At 41.2% G+C, this 21787-nt stretch overlaps 1 protein-coding gene across 1 annotated transcript in view; it reads left to right on the forward strand.

The window, feature by feature from the left end:
• Positions 1-11519: 11519 nt before the first annotated feature.
• ercc6 (excision repair cross-complementation group 6) overlaps positions 11520-21787 on the forward strand; it is a 15563-nt gene continuing 5295 nt past the window's right edge. The window contains exons 1-13 of the mRNA XM_035663976.1: positions 11520-11583; positions 12109-12314; positions 12433-12661; positions 13051-13171; positions 13281-13395; positions 14224-14941; positions 16360-16491; positions 17150-17308; positions 18173-18308; positions 18493-18663; positions 18979-19155; positions 20638-20754; positions 21190-21285. Coding sequence (XP_035519869.1) covers positions 12119-12314; positions 12433-12661; positions 13051-13171; positions 13281-13395; positions 14224-14941; positions 16360-16491; positions 17150-17308; positions 18173-18308; positions 18493-18663; positions 18979-19155; positions 20638-20754; positions 21190-21285 — 2367 coding nt within the window. The 5' untranslated portion in view covers positions 11520-11583; positions 12109-12118. The remainder of the gene's footprint in view (positions 11584-12108; positions 12315-12432; positions 12662-13050; positions 13172-13280; positions 13396-14223; positions 14942-16359; positions 16492-17149; positions 17309-18172; positions 18309-18492; positions 18664-18978; positions 19156-20637; positions 20755-21189; positions 21286-21787) is intronic.

Below are 21787 nucleotides of genomic sequence, written 5' to 3' on the forward strand. Positions count from 1 at the left end.
GGCTCTTTTTTTTTTTTAATATTCCTTTAATTGTTAATCGACAACATGTCTTTACAAAGTTAGGATAACTCACAGACCTCAAAATGAAAGAAAATAAAGTTAGTATAGTTTGACGATCTGGCAGAGAGTTAGATAAGAATAACTGTCACACAAGCTCTGTCCATCATTGGTGACACTAACCACCCCCTTCATATTGAATTTATGCTGCTCCCTTCAGGGCGACGCTACAGAGTATCTCTGGCAAACAAAAAGATCTATAAGGGATCTTTTATACCTAGTGCAATAAACTTAATGAACAAACTGCACTAATCTGCACCCTTCTGTGCAAAAGGCACATTGTGTGTATGTTGTATTAGTTGTATTAACTGTTGTGATGTGATGATGAGATGTGGCGTATTGATGTATGGTTTATGTGATGTATGGTTTATGTGATTGGGTGAGACCAAAGGGGATTTTCTGGCCTCGGATGGATTTTATTTCTATATGGCCATCCGCCATATGTGCCTTTGTGCTACGTTAAGCTAACTGGCTGCTCTAAACCAGAAACCAAATAAGCACTACTACTAGTTTTTACTGAAGAAAAGGTTTTCAGAGGACAAACTACTTATCCCACACAGTTTTTCCAAGACCTAGCTGCAGTCCAGCCCAAATGGCAAATTGTCAACTTATTTGACATGTCACTGAATGAGCATTCATTTGCCTTTTGCTTCATAAAAGGATTTTTAGGTGTGGTTTTTCACTGGGCATCAAGCGGTGGCATTGTTTCCCTTGGGGGAGGGTGTTAACATTGTGAACACTGTGTGCCAACTCTCTAAGGCAAGGAGAACATGACTGCAATCACATTTATAGAAAGCTACATGCTTTCTTTTACTAACTGACAAACAAACGGAGAAGGATGTATTAGATCACACTGGACAAGAACACAAAGTAAAAGAAACATCTGTGTTTCATTTCTCTGGGAGCCAAAAAGTAGTCCACTTTACTAAAAATATTTTGCATCACCAAACACCAGATGTTAGTAATGTACAATCAGCTGCTTTTTTACTGGTAATCATCAGTCAAACACATTTCCAACCAGTAGAGCTGATGAGCAGGTGAGACCTCACACAGTCACTGTATGTTGGTGCACTGCAGCTGTAAATAAATCAGATCAATTGGAAATCAAAAGCAAGAAGGCTATTCATGCACAGATTTTTCTGGAATAGTTAGCCCTATTTATTTTGTGTGGTTGTGCCGCTTAACTGAGCAACAAAGAAATCCATGTGCTTGTTCAATAAATCATTTCTCCTTTCAATTTGTTTGAAAGCTCCGACATACACTGGCATATGCCCTCTACAAATGAAGACATCAAAAATAACAAAATATGACATTGAGTACTTTCACTGTGTCATCCTTTGTAACTTTTTTGTAAAGATGATGATTCCCTGAATGCAGATATTGATGGCATCAAACATAGGCTCAGTGGATAAATAAATAAAGTTATATTATTCTTGAGAGTAGCACAGCTTTTCTACACAGCTTCTCCCCCTAAGGCTTCATTTTTGTTGGCAGCACCTCTGACTCTTGCTGTCTGTAAAAAGTCTTTTTAGATCTTTTAACAAAAAAGTATAGATATGTTGACAATGGCCAGGAATCATCTTTGACTTGAGTTTGAAGGTTGCAGGTCATGTTAAGTGACATGTGAAATGGATAGTGTGCTATGCCATTTTGATTAATGAACAAACTTGATGTTCATTAATAAATATCAATTAATGATATTTATCAATCTCAAGTAGTATTCTCTTCCTTGTCTTTACCAGCCTTCATAATACCTTTATATTTTGCAGCAGTGTTTCTGTATAAAAACTCAGTGTATAGGACTTAAAGATATACTGCCAATATCCAAAAGTATTATTTTAAAATGAATATTTGTTTAAGCTATTTTGGTTCTTGGCTCCATTCTCACTTGGAGCTTCAGGAGCTTGATCCTCTCCGTTTCCTCTCATTTTCAACCACCTGATCATGCTGTAATGCCAGGGGAACATTTGTTTGACCCCAGACCATTTGTAATGAAATATGCTGACTTTGCTGAAAATGAACATTTCCTCTACTCAATGTCACCCTCATTTTTTTCCCAGTTCACATTAGCACGTTAACCACAGCAGCTACAATTTATTGAGTCCAGTATAAAGTGCATCACTGTGGCCCATCCAGATATCCTGTCATGACAGATATATAAAAGAAAATGTAGGAATGGCAAAAGATTTGTTACCTTAAATATGAAAAATGCATTCCATAGAAAGCAAAAAACACTCTCCAATATATAAAAACCTTTAGGTAATGTCTTATATGTAAATGTGATAGTGGCCAACCAATAAATATAGATCTATTTTTAGATGCAACAGAGATCTAGCCAGCTTTTTCCGAGAATCACTTTGTTTACACTGCAGTGTTGCATTCTTCTGTTGGTCCCAATTTTCCTGTTTTTCTTTACACCATGTGTCACTGTCCTCAGCGAATTCCCCTGCTTTGTCCACTCTGAACAGACCCCAGGTCATCTCAAACATGTGGCAAGATAACAAGACCTCCATTAACTAAGATCATGGCTTCCCTCAGGATACTACAGAGCGAGACAAAATTCATTCTGGACAATAAAAAATGCCCTGACACAGGAAACACAATAGCCTGTGCTGAAAGTGACAATAAAAATGGCATGACCTTAAGCACTCACTACTAAACTTAGACATAGTGGATGGGTGCTAGAGTCACAAAGTCTGACATGAGAAAGTTCAATGCTCGCAAAACTGAGATTGAAGATAACTAAGATGACAGAAAACAACTAAAAAGCATCATTAATCTCAAAAATAGGCAAAATAACAATGATTCCTTACACAACAATAAAAGCAGGCCTGGGATTCTTCTCATGATGAACGATGAAACTGCTTTCATTTTACAGTAAGGCTCTTGGCAACAGTGCAGTGTAATCAATCAAAAGAGTAGTATGACATTTGGGGAAAAGGATGCTCATTTACTTTCTTTCAGTGAGTTAGATAAGAAGATTGATTCCACTCTCATGTTTGTCCGTTAAATATGTAGCTGGAGCCGGGAGGCGGTTAGCCTAGCTCAGGTGCACCGGACTATAATGATACATAACTTCCCATAAAACAAGAAATTGACAATTTCCTGTTGTGATGAAGGAAAACTAGAAAAACATTTTTTTCCATAAAATATGATCCAGTTTTACCAAAAACAGTGATAAAGTTGGTGATGTGTGATCTAGTGCTGTAAAGTCTTTTGCACTGGTACTGACCCAGAGCACAAGAGCGAGCAACAGGGGGAGCAGAGTGGGAATGACAAAGGCACCATTAACCATATTACAGCTCAGTGTAGTATCAAAATGATTTTGAAGCTGTTATTTTAATATAGAAAAGTAACACAATGGGGCTTTAAAGATAAAACCCTGGCTCTAAACACTTGATGCAGTTGCAGTTAACAACACCTTTCTGTCAATGAAAACCTGTATAAATACATGTATCAACATATCTTTAACACCAAATCTTCATGAACTGACTACACTGAATCATCATTGTCACTGACTGAGTGGCTTTAAGCAGTGAAGCTCGCTGGTGAGTGCAAGCAGCGCTGGCAGCTCAGCAATGATAAACAGTACTTTACTTTCTCGTTAAAAGCTTAGGCTATTAAAAGCTACATAAACAATCATGATGTGATGTCGCAGGTAGGTTGCTGCTGTTATATAGTCCTTTATAAACATAAAAGCTTGAACCAGCAATGGACTGAACCTGTTTCTGGACTGAAGAGAGTCAGAATCAGTGCAGAATGGTGAAGCATTCACTTACCGATGTACATACTGAAGGGTATTTGAACAGTGATGTGATTGCTTAGCTTGGAAAAAAATGTACAAACTACATAGTCTGAACTGAACTGAACGAAACAATTTGATTTCACAGAATGATTGGTAACTTCCACCTCTTCTGCTCGCACTTATTTTGAGGTGGGTTGGTTGGCCACTTCTTCAATTAACAATCCCTGATACAGGAAGCCAACAGAGCTGAGTGAGGAGCGTCAGGAAGGAAGGACAGTTGTGGGTAAGGAGAGGAAGGGGACATGGTTGGCAGCAGCAGGGAACTGTATTTTCCATGGCTGGATCCCTTGTTTGTATTAATGTGTGAACTGCAGGTACAGAGGATGTGGTGGAAGAAAGGGGAAAAAAAGCAGGCATTTTTACAGTTTCTATATTTGTTCATTCCCTTTCTTTCTTCCTGGTCTGAATGCTCCCTGCTGACCTGTAATACACAGAAAACATGTATTTTCCCTCACTGACATGACTCCTTTGCTGATTCTTCAGCCCAGAGCTGATATCAGATTGGGTTGCATAGCGTCTAACAAACTCTTGGCTTTAAAGCATGGCACTTTATTTATTCCAGAGTTGGCTTTTCACTTTCCCAGCAGTACTCCTCATTTATCTGGATATGTCTTTGGTGCATATACATAAATCTGCTGTGCTAGAGTCCTGTGCACTCCTGGCAAGAGGTATGCAGTTGCCTTAAACTCTACAATAAAGGGTCACCTGATGGTCAAACAATCCCAGTTCTTCTCAATCTTGACACAGTAGACTGTGCTTACCCAGCTAATTCAATGTACTTTTCATGCATTGATGGGACACAAAACATTTGTAATTAGAGCCTGATGTGCAATAGATTTGCCAAGTCTCTGTTGAAAGTCAAGAAACCAGAGCTTGAAGCCAGGACTTTACAAGAAAGTGACAGAGAATACTCATTATCGTCCCAAATAAGTCACCGCTGAACTGGGATTTGATGTTCAATAAAAAGGATTTGGTGTAGCACTTCATATATTCTTCTAATGCACTGGGTTGTTTTGCAAGATTGGTCATTGCCTCCCACACATGATATCTTTGTGCAGCTGGAAATACTTCTGAGTCTGCGATTAGAATTGGGTCTCAGAAGACGTCAGCATGTTTGATTTGGTCCACTAAAGAGATCAGATAATCTTGCTCATGCATTTTGTTTCCCTAGTCAGATTTTCTTATTAGTTCTTTCTAATAGCAGATTAAACAAGGGGTTACTTATGTATAATTAAATATGTGTTAGAGACATAATTAATATGTACCTGGATTGGATTATTTTAAACTCTATTTAGAATAAATAGCATTTGTTTAAACCTGTGGCCCATTACAACAGCTACAAGCAGCAAGCTGCAAGTGTAAAGGGTGATGTGATTTTTGGCCTTTTCAGTCCATTGGGGACAGCCAGGAAGCCAGTTAGGCCTTCCTGTTATCGTCCTGTTAAGTGTAGCCACTTCTACAAACCCTGCAGCTCAGTTTGCTCCTGGCTGCATGGCGTGAGGCGTGCTTCTAATCATGCTGAGTGAGGACAGGGGCCATGTCGGTGGGGATAAAGGGTAAGTGTGGCAGAAGGGCAGGACCAGAAGAGTGAGTGGCTAACAAAGCTTTTGGCTAATTTATGACTCCCAGAGCAGATGGGTCCCAGTCCCAGTTCCTCTGCCATGAGGGGCACCCTGCCTGGGCTCGACACCCTGTGATCCTACCCTGGAGTAAATCAGCCACTCAAAATCCTGACAAAGTGGGAGCTACACAGGCAGCCCATGGTCCCTGCACTACACTGCATAGGCCTGGTGTAAATCAGCTGGTTGTCAGAGAGAGGAAGAGGCAGATGGAGGGATGGACAAAGAGCTCCCTTGAGGCCAAGGTCTGAGAGACACAAAGCTCTCTGCCTCTTATCAATGTGGGGTTTTAGTTGAGTTTTCTTGGGCAGACACGCTGGCAGACACAGAAACTTGCTGCACACTCACAAACTGTCTTACAACTGGACAATGTAATTAACATTCCTGTTTCTTTTAGGCTGGAAAGATCATGACATCAGACATTCTTTATGTCCAATAACTATCAGTCAGTCTGTCTTTTTATCTAAACAAGGATATTTATTGTGGGGTTGTCGATAAATCGCATTGTCTGGTGGCTCCACTTGTAAACTCGTCCTTGAGCAAGACACTGAATCTCCGATTGCAACTGCCAAATGAACGTTAGCTCTTGTAGTTGCTGAAGCATACTCTGTTAAAGGTTTTCATGTTATTCTTTCAGTTGAGAACATGTAATGACCTTTGAGTTTATAAAACCCTTTGAAAAATGATTAAATAAATTATTATTATTTGGACCCAATAGCAACGATGAACTCAATTTTGAACTGAACTGCATGAAAGTTCCCTAAGACAAGACAAACTCTTCTTAAAATATATTAGCTGTGAAAAAGCAAATTCCTGTCAAACAGCCAAAAATGATTTCTGTAGCTTGAAGTGATTTAGTGATTTTATGAAAATCCTTTTTTTTTTTTTTTCCTTTAACAGCTTTACTGGAGACTTCCTTCTGTCTACTGTACATAATGTAAGTGTGAAGTTGGCAAGAGTTGTTCGGTTGCTTCCTGTTCCCAGAACATCCAGAGAATGCCTCAATATGCTGACAGGAAGAGAGAGTTTTGGACTTGGAGCTTGACTTAACCTTTGCCACCCAATAGTCCACTCACTGATCCTTTTGTCCTTGACCTTATTGTCCCAACTTTTATTCAGTAATGTTAACAAAAAAAATCATAATCTTTTTAGCCTTTTCCCAGAAATACGCTGAAATACACCAGATTTATAATAACAAGTTTATCTCCCAGCCCTGTTTGTTTGTCCCCTCATGAACCTTAGTATGATTACTTCAGCAATGCACTATTTGATTAAGCACATCATCACAATTGATTCCTGTTGTTCTGTGCTCTATCTACTTGAATTTACTGCAAATCTGTTATTTTGCCCATGAAGCTAATTGCCCAGTGGCCATGATCCCTGCAGAGGTCCTCCAGTTAAAGTTCTGTGTGTTCAGCAGCACACATTTCTGATGATGGCACATATGTTCCTGATCAGACGGCGAGAACAAACACACAACAAACAATAGAGCTGTTCAAATGCTCTCTATAGATTTAACCCATGTGGGCTAAATAGCATCAAACCTATCTGGCACCACAGGGTAGCGGCACAGAGAAATTTGAAGAATCTGATTCTGACTGCTGGCGTTGAAAGGCTTGGAAAATCACCGCTCACAGCCAAACAAGTCAAAGAAACTGCGCACTATTGAATTTGACATTTGGAAACATTTTAGTAGTGACAGAGTATAAGTAAATATTATAGGTCCACACTCGGGTGATAGAATTTGTCAACATTAATTTACCTTGAGTCTTGATTCATATGTGGTTTAAAACATACGCCTTTGCACATTATTAGAATTTATTATCAGAATAAAGATATCAGACAGTGTAATGACAGAAAGAGGCCTGGAGGGACGTGCAATGAAAGGTGGTGGAGGGTGTGAGGATGATAATGGTACCTTCACTGTGTTAGCAGATAAACATCACAGGGCAGCATAAAACAGGTGGTCATACATCACTTTGAGTGTGATTACACATACACAAACACACATTCACACATTCAGACTCATACAACTGGGAAAGTGTTTATTATTTTTTTTGACTGTAACCAGTTGATTACAAGAGCTAACGAAAACTGATTTCTCCTCTGCCAGGGTGAGTCATGACTCAGTTTAAACTGGGAGATGAAACAAAACTTGGTAGACTGGAGGTTTTCCTGTTGTAGAATGTTTACATTTAACTAGATGTCCATTAATCTTTCCCCCCATGAAACCAACTCATCTGCTCCCTGTCTTCAAGACTTCACAGATGAACAGCTGTTTTTATAGGGGGACACCTACCCAGAGCACATCTTTCATCTTTCGGTATGACAACTAGTTATGTTTTAACAATTTGAGAAATGGAGAACAGGCTTTATGAAAAGTGAGATAAAGAAGTAAAGTCACCAATCTAGTTATTTTCACATCTGTTGCACTGTTTTCTCTATGCTTGTGTCAGCTTGTGTTTCAGGCCATGCTCTGTGTCAGGGCACTGCTGCCACTGTATATCTCCAAAACAGTCCTGATCCCATTGTTGTGGTCTGTAGCTATCACTGGCTGGAGTCCTCCAAGCCACATCTAAGAGGAGACTATATTTATCACTGGAGAGAGATGCATACCCAAGCTAGCTCCTACACACTGAAACTCAAACACACACACACTCACGCACACATAAACATGCTCGTACGCATACAGTAAACTGAACCCACATTGCGGTTCTGGCGGTTTCATGTGACGTGTCACTGTACCACACAGGCCTCATCCTGATTCTTTCTGGTGTGGTTGGCTCCAGCTGTGTTTGAGGTCAGCTAAGTACACATTTATGTGTGAACTCCCGGTAATGTGTCAGCACAACCTGACCTTGAAGAGGTAGACATATGTGAAAATGTGTTCGGTGCTGGTCAGAACCAGTTTGCGTGCAGGTGTTTTCCTGTGCACTCTAGGAATCGCTTTAAAACCTTTTTATAGGGAGACAAAGATTAAAACCCATTTCCTTAAGCTCAACATTTTGGACAGTTCACCTCCGAAACTAATTTTCCTCAAGATGTTTATAAGAGCACAGTAGTGTACAGTTGCTCTGTGGTTATATGCCCACAAATGTACATAAACACACACCTGCTGTTGAGTGAAATCACAAGCAGATGCATTAGGCAGAGCTCTGATGCACCCAGATGAGAACCCAGCCCACCTCTATAATTGTTATCAGACACACACACCACAGAGACATGTATTAACTGGGACAGGGGAACACATGGGACACATTAGCACTGACAATATGGCCACACACTTGTAAAGTACAATATGGCTTGAATATACATTAATACAGACATGATGATGCTTTACTTATGTTGATTTATTAACCAGTCTGCGGCTTAAGAAAACATCATCTCATTCTCATTCTTGTCTCTTCGCAGTTATACCCCGAGGCATTCACTCAACCCAAAAATAAGAACCTGTTCTAACAGCACAATATTGCAGACTGCAACTGTAGAAATGATTTAACAGCGTCTTTGCATGTGTGTGCAGTAGTTAGATCAAGTTTCATTCAACACAAGGAAATTGATGCATGTAACACAATAATGTACGACCATATCTGCCAATTGTTTCCTTGATTACTCGATAAATTGTTCAGTCTATTAAATGTCAAAAATAGTGAGAAAAAATCAGGATTTCCCAGAGCCCAAGGTGATATCTTCAGATTGCTTGTTTTGCATGACCCAACAAAAATTTCATTTACTATGATATAAAATACTTTAATTAATGTATTAATTGACTAATTATTTCAGCTCTTACCTATTTTCTACAGATTTTCCATCTAATTATGTCCTTATGTAAATGCCTTCCGTGAGAAGAAAGCCCAGGCTCAGTGACAACTTCCTTAAATTCACTGGAGAAAGGAAGTGTGAGGGAAACAAAATGCCCTTTAGCAGTGGAATTTCTGTGTTTATAGCCAGAAAAAGATCAAATCCAGTCTAGCTACTCTGAAAAGAATTAAATCGTACATGTCAATTTTGAGGGGGGAAAATGACCACATAAAATACTCACATTTCACTTTTTTACTCTGGCACACACCACAAAACACAAGAGAATATCAGTGGAAAAAAGTCTTCATTAGAATGTTAAAAATGTAAAAGTGCAAGGATACGGTACAAATGATATTCAACAAGGCAGCTAACAAGGTCGGTGTAAAGCCGGTCCACATTAAAATCTATCAGAGAAGATTCTTCACCATAATTCACTGCAGTAGCAAGACATGTCACGTTTTGAGTAAGGCAGAATAAGAAACTGGTTCATCAAAACGAAATAAAAACCCTGTATTCTGTGAATGTAAAGAAAAACTTCTGTTTGTGAAATGATCCGTGTCTATTAGTCAGATTCCATGCAGCTCATGAAGGCCATACAGCCTAAAACACCCTCTGTCGAAGCGACAAGGAGGATGGCATGCAGCAGATAAGAGATGAAACACAACTTCATACTCCATCACCTCACATAAGATGGGGTATATATCATCTGAACCTTCATGAAGTGTGCTACAGTGTCTTCTTTTGCCTCACTTCCCCTGTTAGGCACATAAACACTGAGCGTGTTGTCGAACCATAACAGAAAGCAAACCTCGCCATGCTTTGCAAACGTAAACTAAACACATAAGGTTCTCTCTTTAAGTCTCACTCCACTTGTTATGCTACTGTCAGAAAGCGAAGCAGCACAGAGCCACAGTGTTAACATCACCCTGCCGCACCCTCTGGGATTTCCACTCCCTCCTACACCCTATAAATCTACTTACCCCTTGCATACAAAGAAGCAGGGTTCATCAGATTCGCTCATGCTCGCACATGAATGCATGCCTACACATAAAGCTAAGATGGACATCTTTGCCACCCACTCAATCCTGTGAGCTCAGTGTGGTCCATCAACTAACTTTCCCTAAATTATTATGTGCGGAAAAACACGACCATATAAGTCCATATTATCTCTTCCTCCTCCGCTGTGATAAAAGTTGTCAAGTATTGCTTAAATAAACAAAAGATGGAGGGCGAAAACATTCTTCTGTGCAGCTCAACCTTACAGTCACAACATCGTGTGAATGAATCAGTTTATTTCCCACCATAGGTGATCTATTAGCAGCTTGGTAGTTTGTTTGACTTATTCTGAGTCCTATCTGTGGGCCTTTATATCAACAACCCAGACGAAAAACCAACAAAGAAAACATTTAGTTTGTTGGCTACTTTCTAAGCTCTTCACGCTGCAGGTCTTCTACTAATTAAACTCCAAGTAAAGGCCCTACTTCTTACTGTGACACACTTGTGGTTTGGTGCTTTTCAATTTCATATCCCCTCCAGTGTCTCTGGAGAGGCTCCTATGAAGGTGACCCATATCTACTAGTTAAATAAATTAAATAGACCAGTGTCGCCATCTTCCTACACTCTCTGAGCCAAAGGTGACAGTAATATCCATCCCTATATAGATACGTCTGTTTACACAAATAACACTGTTTGGAAAGATTGCTGGCCTTTGCTCAGGCGCTGCAGTGCGAGGATATTTGAATTAGGTCCTTCATTTATTGTTGCAAGACACTGGAAATAAACTTCCTGAAACTCTGAGATGCAAGTACTTGGCACTGCTCGCGTTTGGGACATCCATGAAGTGCAGGCTTTATCTTTTAAAATTAAAATTAAAAAGGGATTTGATGCTTTGTAGAGGAATAGAAGTTTTGAAATTTTGAGTATCTGATGGTGCCGTTATGCAAGATTTGGCTGGACTGCAGCCTGATTGCAACACAGAAACTTCCAAAGTTTATTGGTCCCACTTCCACACACACATCTAATTGGTTCCCAAGCTGCTTATGTAAAACACAAACACAATGTGGTTGCATGCCAAAATGTGGTCCAGCACATTTTCATTGGACTGAGGGGGGTGGTTCAACTGAGTGTATATGTGAGTGGTTTATTCTGGTGGTTTCGTGGCGCCATCTAGAGGACAAGAGCAGCTATGTTGCAGTGAAGCAGCAGGGGGCGCTGTCCAACAAGTTAATCACCGGAAACCCAGAAGCTCGGGTAGCAGCCTGACATAAACCCACCAAGTGATGTTGTGTAACTGCACGGTTTGTAAGTAATTTCTCTCCTTGTCCCTTCGACACTCGGTTCAATGTACCCACCTGCATCCAAACAACAGCGATAACGTTTGAACTCCCCGTGCTGTGAAGCTGTAACGTTGTTTGTTTCATGGTTTTAATTCACAGCTGATGGATGTTCAGCTCGCTGTTAGCTTAGCAGGCGAGCTTAGCCACGTAAACAATGGAGGGCTGTGAGAGACTTCAGTGTCTCCAAGTCAACTTTATGTGACTGTTATAAAGGTCTAACTTACTAACTGTGTGTGTTTTAGTCTATTCTGTGATTAAGACAGGTGTTAGACGTATGAATCTCCCCTTTCTACGCGTTTTGTATCACAGGATAATTGGCTTAAAGTCAGTTCATGTTGAATAAAAGTGAATTACCTTTATATTTAACCACGTTTGAGGCGAGTTAGCTCACAGTAGGTGTATTCTTGCTATATATCCCTTTAAAGCACTGCCAGGGCTTATAAGACATCATGTCAGTAATAATACCCCATTGACTGACTGTGTTTTACAGCTGCATCAACATGCCTGTGGAGGGTTTAGAGGACCAGGTGCCCTCCTCTCTCTCCAGCCCTGCCAGTGCTGCCCTTACCCCGGGAGGGACGGAGGAGGATGGGGCTACAGGGGGCTCAGCAGTGTGCTCCCTCCCTGAAAACAGCCAGGGATCAGAGGCTGCTGCAGCCTATCCCGCCAACACTGGACCCGAGGAGGGCAACAGCGGTGAGCTATACAATCCTTACACCTCAAGAGAGTAGGGATGAATGTCATGAATAGCTTTGAGCTGACAGAAAATAGCCAGCTCATGCTTCCGTGTGTTGTCCTCTGTGGTGCGGTACAGGTGGTAAGAAGTCTGGAGCCTTGTTGCAGATCGACCGACAGCGTATCCAAGCGGCATCCGCCAGTTCTGGAGCTGATGAACTTCAGGGTCTTGGTGTGGCTGTGTATGACCAGGACGTCCTTGAGCAAGGTGTCCTGCAGCAAGTGGACGAGGCGATCCACGAGGCCGGTCAGGCTGCTGCTAAAGCTGAGGCTGAGAAGGAGTACCAGTCTGTGCTGGATGACGTCAGGTAAGGGACAATAAAACATTAGTAGTATGTAAATCGGAAATAGACACTTCATCGATAGCAATAAGAAAAGTCTTCAATAGAATATCAATAGTTTCACTTAAATGCAAACCGCCATAAACAGTCATATGCCTTGATAATGGAGCGTGCTATGAGAGACTCGCCGCTTTCACCCTTTGTTAAAGAAACAATCCACAGGTAGTCCACGACGGAGAGCTACTCAGCAACAATAATGTCTGTGTGCCTTGATAAATTAAGTATCAATAATTATTACTATCGACTGAAATGAAACATTTTATTGTGATACAGTTTTCCACTATATCACCCAGCTAATGTTACATTTGCACCGAGATAGAAATCTTACTCTGTTTTTTTAATGCTGTGTGTTTCAGGTCTGTTACAACGTCTTTGAAACATATCAACAAGATTATCGAGCAGCTGTCTCCATATGCTGCCTCCAGCAAAGATATCAGTCGGAAGATTGAATCTGTGAAACGACAGAAAGAAAATAAGGTACGATACTAAATACTGAGTAGTATAAGTATTTTATTAACATGATAATATTACATTAATATGTTATTGAAAGTGACTGTGGTGATGATGAAAACACCCTTTAATTCAGGAGAAACAGCTGAAGAAAGTCAGAGCCAAACAGAAGCGACTTCAGGCCATTCTGGGAGGAGAGGACACCCAACGGGTGGAAGCTGAGCTTTTGGCAGAGGATGACGAAGAGGAAGGTGAGGTGTCTTTGTTTGTTTGTTTTGTTTTTAATCTCCTTTTCACATAAGGTAGAAAGTATGAAACCAGGGTCACGTTCAGCGCTGTCCAAAGTGAAGCAAAACAAAGCAGAAATAGAAACAATACAAAGCATTCAGACCAGTTGCAGTTATGGTGGCCAAGATTCAGTGGCATTCCTCATTGAAGGAATTGTCAGAGATTATCATTAATACTCTCTGGGTGGTACAAATTACACTCCACAGTGAGTGCAGTGATGTTGTTTGGAATACCAAGATGTTAATATGTGTTACATATTCTACAGATTTTGTCCCTCACGCATCCACCAAAATATGTGTCAGCTGAGTTTGCTGCACTGTAATTAGAAAAATGGCACAAATTTGTGTGAAACATTTTCACATTGAACTCTCCCCTGAGACAGCTGGGTTACATTTAGTGTTTTTTTCCCCCCAGTTTATTTGTTGCTGCTTAACACTTTATTTTGCCTTTGAGATCTGCTTGCTTCTGTTTGATGGGTGTGTTTGACACATCTATTGTGACACAGTAGACAGCTGTCAAGAGACAAAAAAGGACACACAAACTGCATCTTCAGTTGTAATAACAAGGAATACTTACACTTTGCTGCAGGATGTCCATTACATAGCCTGATTGGTTTGATATATGCTTTATTCTTTGTTTAACATGAATCAAATAGAAACCACCCTGACATCACTGAGGGTTGTGGCCATTAGGGCGACATATTTGAAAGTTGTAACCTATAAAGAGCAGAAGTTTCTTCTGATAATTGACAGTTCTGTATCTAACCCTGCCTGCTGTGTGTGTTTTACCAGAAGCCGGACCGTCCACACTGGGCAGCATGCTCATGCCCTCTCAGGAAACTGAATGGGAGGAACTTATCCGGACCGGACACATGACTCCTTTTGGAACGCGAATCCCGCAGAAGGAGGTCAAGAAGGAGCCTCGAAAAGTGATGCTTGCTGAGAACTCAGCCTTTGACCAGTACTTGACGGACCAGGCAAAGTTGGCTACTGAGAGGAGGAGAGGCCCTCTTTTAAAGAAGAAGAGGAGCTCTGGACTCAGCCCTGACGAGGAGGCCAGGGGAAAAACCAGCAGAATTGTTTCCTCTTCCAAGGATAAAAAAATGAGGAAGCGCATGCGAAAGCTCCAGATAACTGCTCTGAAGGCCCATCCTAAGGCTCGTCCCAAGACCGAGCCACAGCTCCCTAAGCCAAGGAGGAAGCGTCATACTGAGGGAGAGGAGACGGACAGCGAGGAGTCAGAGTACCTGCCCAGTGATGAAGGCATAGATCCTGACCAAGAGGAAAGAGAAGCCGTGGAGGAGGGCTTTGGGGAGGAGGATGAAGACGAGTATGAGTTGAAACCATACAAGAGAAAAACTGAAAAGAAGGGGAGGAAGAAAGGCAAGAAAAAAGAGGAGAGTGAGGAAGAATATTGCCCTGAGAGTTCTGATGAAGAGGAGAATGAGAAGGGTAAAGACAAAAAATGCAAAGATGATGGAGATGTGGAGTACTACAGGCAGCGAATAAGGTACGATTGTGTAATTGCTGTTATAAACTTTAATATACTATACTATAAATTATTGGTGATTTTTGGCCCCCAGTTTTGTAATTTGTTTACAGTTTGTAAACAGTAGATTTGTGGTTGGATACAAAGTTTTCATCAGCAAGTCTTCCTCTACAGAGAATGCATACATCTGCGCCTGTAAATGACATGCTCAACAAACACCAGATTGAGCTTTTAACTTTGCATCACATTTGCAATGGCAGTGGTGCAAATGTGCTATTGTTATTCCCGTTAGTTAAGGAGAAAAGCAGTCGGTTTCTGCTGGCTCCATAGTGCAGAAGGAGAGTTAATCCCAGATGAGATTGGCAGCTGTTTCTTGACTAAGCAAATTCACTCCCTGCTCTTCTTCTCTCTCTGCTCTCACACTGGCCTAATTATCCTCCTGCACATGGTTTTATACACTCACTCACTCTAATGCTCAAATTAATGGAAGAGCAGCCCTAATGAGATTTCATATTTATAGCTGCCAAATAAATTGTGTTGGCATGTGTCCTTTTTCTACACTGCAGTGATTGAATGTCAATTCAACAGCATAGACACGGCATGGATGGTGAGGCTAGCTTATATGAGGAATGATATTATTAGAGCGGGCGGTATTTGTAGTTGGGTGGGGGGTGGAGTGGGGGCAGAAAAGTGTAATTAACTGAACCAATGCTTAGTCTTGACTTAATTAGAGAGTGTGGTCTCCCAGGCCCAGCTAAAGGACCAGTTTTGTGGCAGGGTGACAGGACCAGGCCCAAATGAAGATGGATTCTTATCCTCTCCACCTCACACCTTTCTGGGGAACTCGCACTACTAATTGTCTGTATCAATCTTCATTTGCTGCGCGACGACTGTGCCTCTAACTGCCCTCTCTCCTGCACCATTAAAACTCTTCTCCTTTACATTTCCCTTTTTGCTATAGATGTTCCACCGCTCAAGGGAAATACCCACAACTCAAAACATTTGCTATCCATACACCTGTGTAGGCAAGTCTTTAAATAAATCACTGAGCGCAAGAGGTGCAAATGGTCCATCCGTCTATCCATCCATCCATTCTCTATTCCTGCTTACCCTGTTTAGGGTTGCATGTAGCTGGAACTATCCAAGTATGTGTGGGGTGGCAGAGTCACTAGTCTAGTCTCCAAAATAACAGAATTCACTTGAAATGTCTCACTTATTTTGAGTTGGGATCACCAAATTATTTTACTTTTGGATGTAAACACAGTATCAAACACTCATTTTGATAGTTTTCGCGATAGTTATTTTAGTCTTGGAACCCTTTTCTAAAGATTAAGCAGATGTTTGTTTTTTTGAGTTGTAGCTCAGCAAGCTGACTAATCAACACTTTGCATCACTAAATGTGCTAGAACTTCATCAGTATGTACTCATTCTTTTACTAGGAGATGGAAGCGACAGCGTCTTCAAGAAAGGGAGGCGAAGAGAGAAAGAGGCGAGGAGCTTACAGACGACAGTGATGAAGAATTTGACGAAGGATTCAAAGTGCCTGGTTTCCTCTGGAAAAAACTTTTCAAGTAAGTTAATTGTGAAACATTGAAAGTTACCTCAAATATTCACACAGTCACTTACAAATGTTTTCAACTGCCAAGTAAGGTGGCAGTTTGTGATGGTATTTGATAGCTATAAAATTAGTCTATAAAAGAAAATCTGTGTACTTTGTGTACTGACTCTGCTTCTAACAGCCTTTGTCCTGAAATGATCATGACTAGCTAAAGATTATTTAATCAATGCACCATAAACTTTATTGAGTTAGTGCTACTATAGGTCACTAGTATTTGTTGGTATTCTGTTAGTCTTATAACTGTGGCATCACTTTGAGTTAAGCTTAGTTGATAAATATAGGTTTGCCAAGCCAACCTCTAATTGTGGTTGTATCTGTTCAGAACTTCTCATATGCTATTTGCCTGCCCTTCTTTCTCAAAACACCACATTTTTATAATTTATTACAAATTGTGTGCTTTTTTTGCATCGATTTAATAATGATATAGTCAGTTTTTACTGTAAGGAAATTTACTTTTGTCTGGCAAGTACATCAACCCTCTAGCTGGTAGGGATTAAGTCATTTGCTCTGACACTTACTGGCAATAGTTGAACCAGATTTTAGTGTGTGATTACCGGGCCACCCTGTAATGTGTGTGCATTTGTTTTTACATATGTGTATCACGTTGTCAGGTACCAGCAGACAGGTGTGCGGTGGATGTGGGAACTCCATTGTCAGCAGGCAGGCGGCATCCTGGGAGATGAGATGGGATTGGGTAAAACCATCCAGGTCATCAGCTTTCTCGCTGGACTGAGCTACAGCAAACTGAGGACCAGAGGATCCAACTACAGGTACACACACACACACACACACACACAAACAAACTGTGGCCAGAGACTGTGTGTCTGTATGGTATGAATATTTGATTAGGGGGGTTTCTGCTTGAGAGTGTTCATCTGAATTATTAAACATGTTTCAATTATCAGACTCTTCACTTTCTTACTGCAGACATCAGAGAAAACACTGACACTCTGCGTGTGTGTGTGTGAGACAGAGAGAGTGTGGTAGAGTAGAGTGACTGTCATGTCATGAACACTTAGAATTAATTTTGGACTCATGAAGTGGGTGTGGGACAACAAATCAAACATGGAAAACATGACTCACACGTGGTGATAATCTGGTTTTACTGCACAGACGACACTGTGTGGAGGTGGAGCTTCCCTGATGGTCAATACTCTGTCTGCTATAGACGCCCACAAATTGATTGCTTGCAAACTCAATTATGGCCAAGTATCAATAGCTTCCACCAGGCAGAGGTTCATAGCAGCCCATTAGTGTATCTTTGTGCGTGTGTGTTTGACAAAGCTCTTGTAAATCTTCACAGAGGAGCTGAGCATTTTGTCCACGCACTTTCTTTGGAAGACACAGAGACCAAACAGAGTTTTTTAGTAAGGTCATTCTGCTGCATTATTGTACTTTAACGCTCAGCTTCCTCTATTTCCGTTACTCTACATTAAAGCAAAGGACATTTTCATTTTCACTTTTTGGGGAAAAGCCTTTGTTTTGTATAATTTGATATAGAAATGATGATTGTAACTTGCTAATGATATTTTTTTGAAGTTATGCAAAGTTAAATGAACCCCCGAGCTCCCTTGTTCCTCATCTTAATCACAGGTTTGAGATTACACATCTCTGCACTGTGTGTTTGGTTGTAGGTATGCCGGTCTGGGTCCGACGGTCATCGTGTGCCCAGCTACAGTCATGCACCAGTGGGTAAAAGAGTTTCACACCTGGTGGCCTCCTTTCAGAGTGGCTGTTCTGCATGAAACTGGCTCTTTCACCAGCAACAAGGTAATTGTTTGTTCATGTGTACTGGATTTTCATATTGATAATTCAGTTAAAAAGTTTTTTACATGGTATTTCTTTCCTCTGGGGGGCACTAGAGGTCTGTTTATGCCAGATTATCTCCTAACCTTCTCCCCTTTCTCCTGAAACCACATTAAAGACGTAAAAAGTTTTTTTTTCTCTGTTGCAGGAAAAGCTTATACCAGAGATTGTATCGTGTCATGGTATTCTGATAACCTCATATTCAGCTGTGAGGAATATGCAAGACACCTTGCAGCGCTGGGACTGGCACTACATTATACTGGATGAGGGCCATAAGATCAGGAATCCAAATGCGGGAGTTACCACTGCCTGCAAACAGGTATTGTTTCAGACACATTCATTAACAAAAAGTGTATAACCACAATACTTGAAGATGCTTACAGCAGTAGTGAAGTTTGCTTTATAATACATTTAAACTTTGCAGAGTTGAAAAAGTAATACATGCCTTTTCATTTGTGTCAGTTGTCTACATTATCTTTCTCCACATTCCTACACACCATAAGAGCTTATCTTCCTACCTTTAGAAGAAGCTATTTACTTCCATTAATTCTTTGTACATCAGCATCAGATGTGCTAGAGCATCACATCGATCTTAAGGAATATATAACATAAATTCTCTCTTCTCTTTCTCTAGTTTCGCACTCCCCACAGGTTCATCTTGTCAGGCTCTCCCATGCAGAACAATTTGAAGGAGCTGTGGTCTCTGTTTGACTTTGTCTTCCCCGGCAAGTTGGGGACATTGCCTGTCTTCATGGAGCAGTTTTCTGTGCCAATCACCATGGGGGGGTACAGCAATGCCTCACCTGTACAGGTACTGCAACAGACACACAAATGCAGTTAGATTTGTTTATATTCAACTCCTTAATCCTTCTCCTATTTTTTTAAACTACAAAGAATATGGGTACAATAGGTCCATCAAGAAATGTCACCCCATTTAAGAGTTAGAAGACATTTTCAGAAGATAAACACAAAGTACAAACCAGGTATAAAGACTGACCACAAGGTTGTCATTGTGGTTTATCTTGTATTTTGGATCGTACAATTTGATTTTACTGTTTTTTTTGTTTTTTGTTTTTTAGTTAAGATGAAAAAAAGATGCATACATAAGAACAGGTATTAGTCCATTAATCCAGCAAACCTGTAAGTAAACATATAACATAGGTTTAGGGAGGGAGCAATGAAGAGCTTAAGTGTCACTCGACAGCACTAGTCACACAGAATTTTGGAGAGCTAGATGGAAGCAAGTCTGAAGGAGAGATAGTGGAGCAACAGAGCCATTAAGTGCAGTGCAGGATAATGTAGGTCCATGCAAAGGAACTTCAGTACATCCCTAGTGTGTGAGAGAGAGGGAGAGGCTAAAGTGGAGAGTCAGTGAGCTAAATTGTAGCCCTTTGTCATTAGTGTTCAGTCGTTAATAACCCACTGACTGTATGGATTTAATTATTTAAGCTTGCTATTGATGCTTCTTCCGCTGTCGATAATAAAAACCTTTACTAATTATTAATGTTATTAAATGGTCAGAGAGGGCTAAGCTCTGCTGCCTTATCCTCTTCTAGAAATTCTCGGAGCAGCAGAGCTGGCCCTTGGCTCATGTTCATGTATATGTATAACCAGATATATATATAAAAACGTATGCAGGTGGGCCGGGGCTGGATGAGCGTATGGATGTGAGATCCATTACTGAAGCATGCATTTGCCCCCCCATGTGAAGCCACTCAGCAGCTTGTGCAGGGATCACTGGATCGTCTGCTGCCCTCCTCTTTTTCTTTTCGACTCTGACCTCCATTGAGTCCTAAATCCCACCATGTTATTGTCCCCTCCAGCTTTGTGTGTGTGTTTGTGTGTCTTTGATCCCTCTGTGGACCCCCAGTGAGTTAATGTTTAAAAGGCTAACTGGCCTTTAGCACTGCCTCTGGATGAGGTGTAGCAGCACATTTACAGTGGGGCTCTTAGTGTGGGGTGGGACCAAGTGTTTCTCAAGCTCCCCTCTCTGTTTCCAGTGGATCTGGCCAGTCGTAGATATAGTGGTAGATGAAAGAGGAGGGCTCTGTCCCCCGAGACCAACAGCACTCTGATCAATGTTTAATGGCTCATACTGCTGAGAGGGACAGCAACATGAGGGAGGTGATGAGAGAGAGCAGAAGAGGGGCTAAACGATGATCATGCCTCAGGAAACATCCACACTGATGGGTGTGTGTGATGTTGTGGTTGTTTGACACGCTGAACTGAATGTTGCTTCTGTTTTTAAAGCAGTTCGTTTGTGCTAAAAGGCCTAACTGTTGTTGTCTTCCAGGTCCAGACAGCATTTAAGTGCGCAAGTGTGCTGCGGGACACCATAAATCCTTACCTGCTCAGAAGAATGAAGGCAGACGTCAAAGACAACCTCTCTTTACCTGACAAAAATGAACAGGTATTCATCATACTACATTTGACCCTGTTCTGTCTAAGTATTGAACAGCCTCTCACGCCTGGATCTCTTAACTGGGGAGGTGTTTATCTGATTGGATGTGACTGTATGTGCCACGTCTAAAGAGTATTTGATGAATGTGCACGGCCCTTGTCAGGTGAAGCCAGCTAATAAAGTCCTAGTAAAGTAAAAGGAGCAGGTATTCATTAAGGTGGCTGGTCCCTGGTCTGTCCTCGCGGCTGACGCTGGTTGACTCCTCAGTCCACTTCAGCTCATTAAGTCAGTCCCTCAGGACAGCAGTGGCTCCAAAAAACACGTTGCTTTCCTCTAATTTCTCTTCTCACACACTGCACTTCATCAAGGGGCTTTAAAGTGGATGTTCACTGCTCATTACACACTCTTACACTGCCCTGTGTGTGTGTGTGTGTTTGTGTGTAGGTTCTGTTTTGTAGATTAACAGAGGAACAGCGGCAGGTGTATCAGAGCTTCTTGGATTCCAAAGAGGTCTACCAGATACTAAACGGGGACATGCAGGTAAGCCTCGCTTTCGTAGTTAAACAACTTCTTCTTTGTATTGGCCCACGCTGCATTGCAAGGACAAAGAGGGCGAAACTCTCCGTCAGGGAGAAGACTTCCAGGAACCAGACTTTCCTTATTCATTATTTAACCTAACTGATGACCTCTCTTGCTCACAGGCATTTGTTTGATTTTTTTATCCACTCTTGAACACTTAAAAAAAAAACACATTGAAGTGGCATCAGTGGAATACATTTTTTTGCCATGTAAATTTTGTGAAACGCCTAGTAGCTTGACTTTTGTGTTTTTCACGATGCTCACTTTAAGAATGCTGTGCAGTTGGACTTCTCACATTAGCCAGACCCTGGAGAGAGAGACTCAACCATTTATCACCACTGACCAAATGGACCTGGTTGGAGAGCCAGGGGTGACCACAGCAGATTGTGCACACATACGCGCACACACACACACACACACACACACGCGCACACACTCTTACAGACATATTCAGTGGTCACTC

Source organism: Morone saxatilis, unplaced genomic scaffold (assembly GCF_004916995.1).
Source record: "Morone saxatilis isolate NCDOM2014 unplaced genomic scaffold, NCSU_SB_2.0 Contig19, whole genome shotgun sequence".
Taxonomy (NCBI): Eukaryota; Metazoa; Chordata; class Actinopteri; family Moronidae; genus Morone; species Morone saxatilis.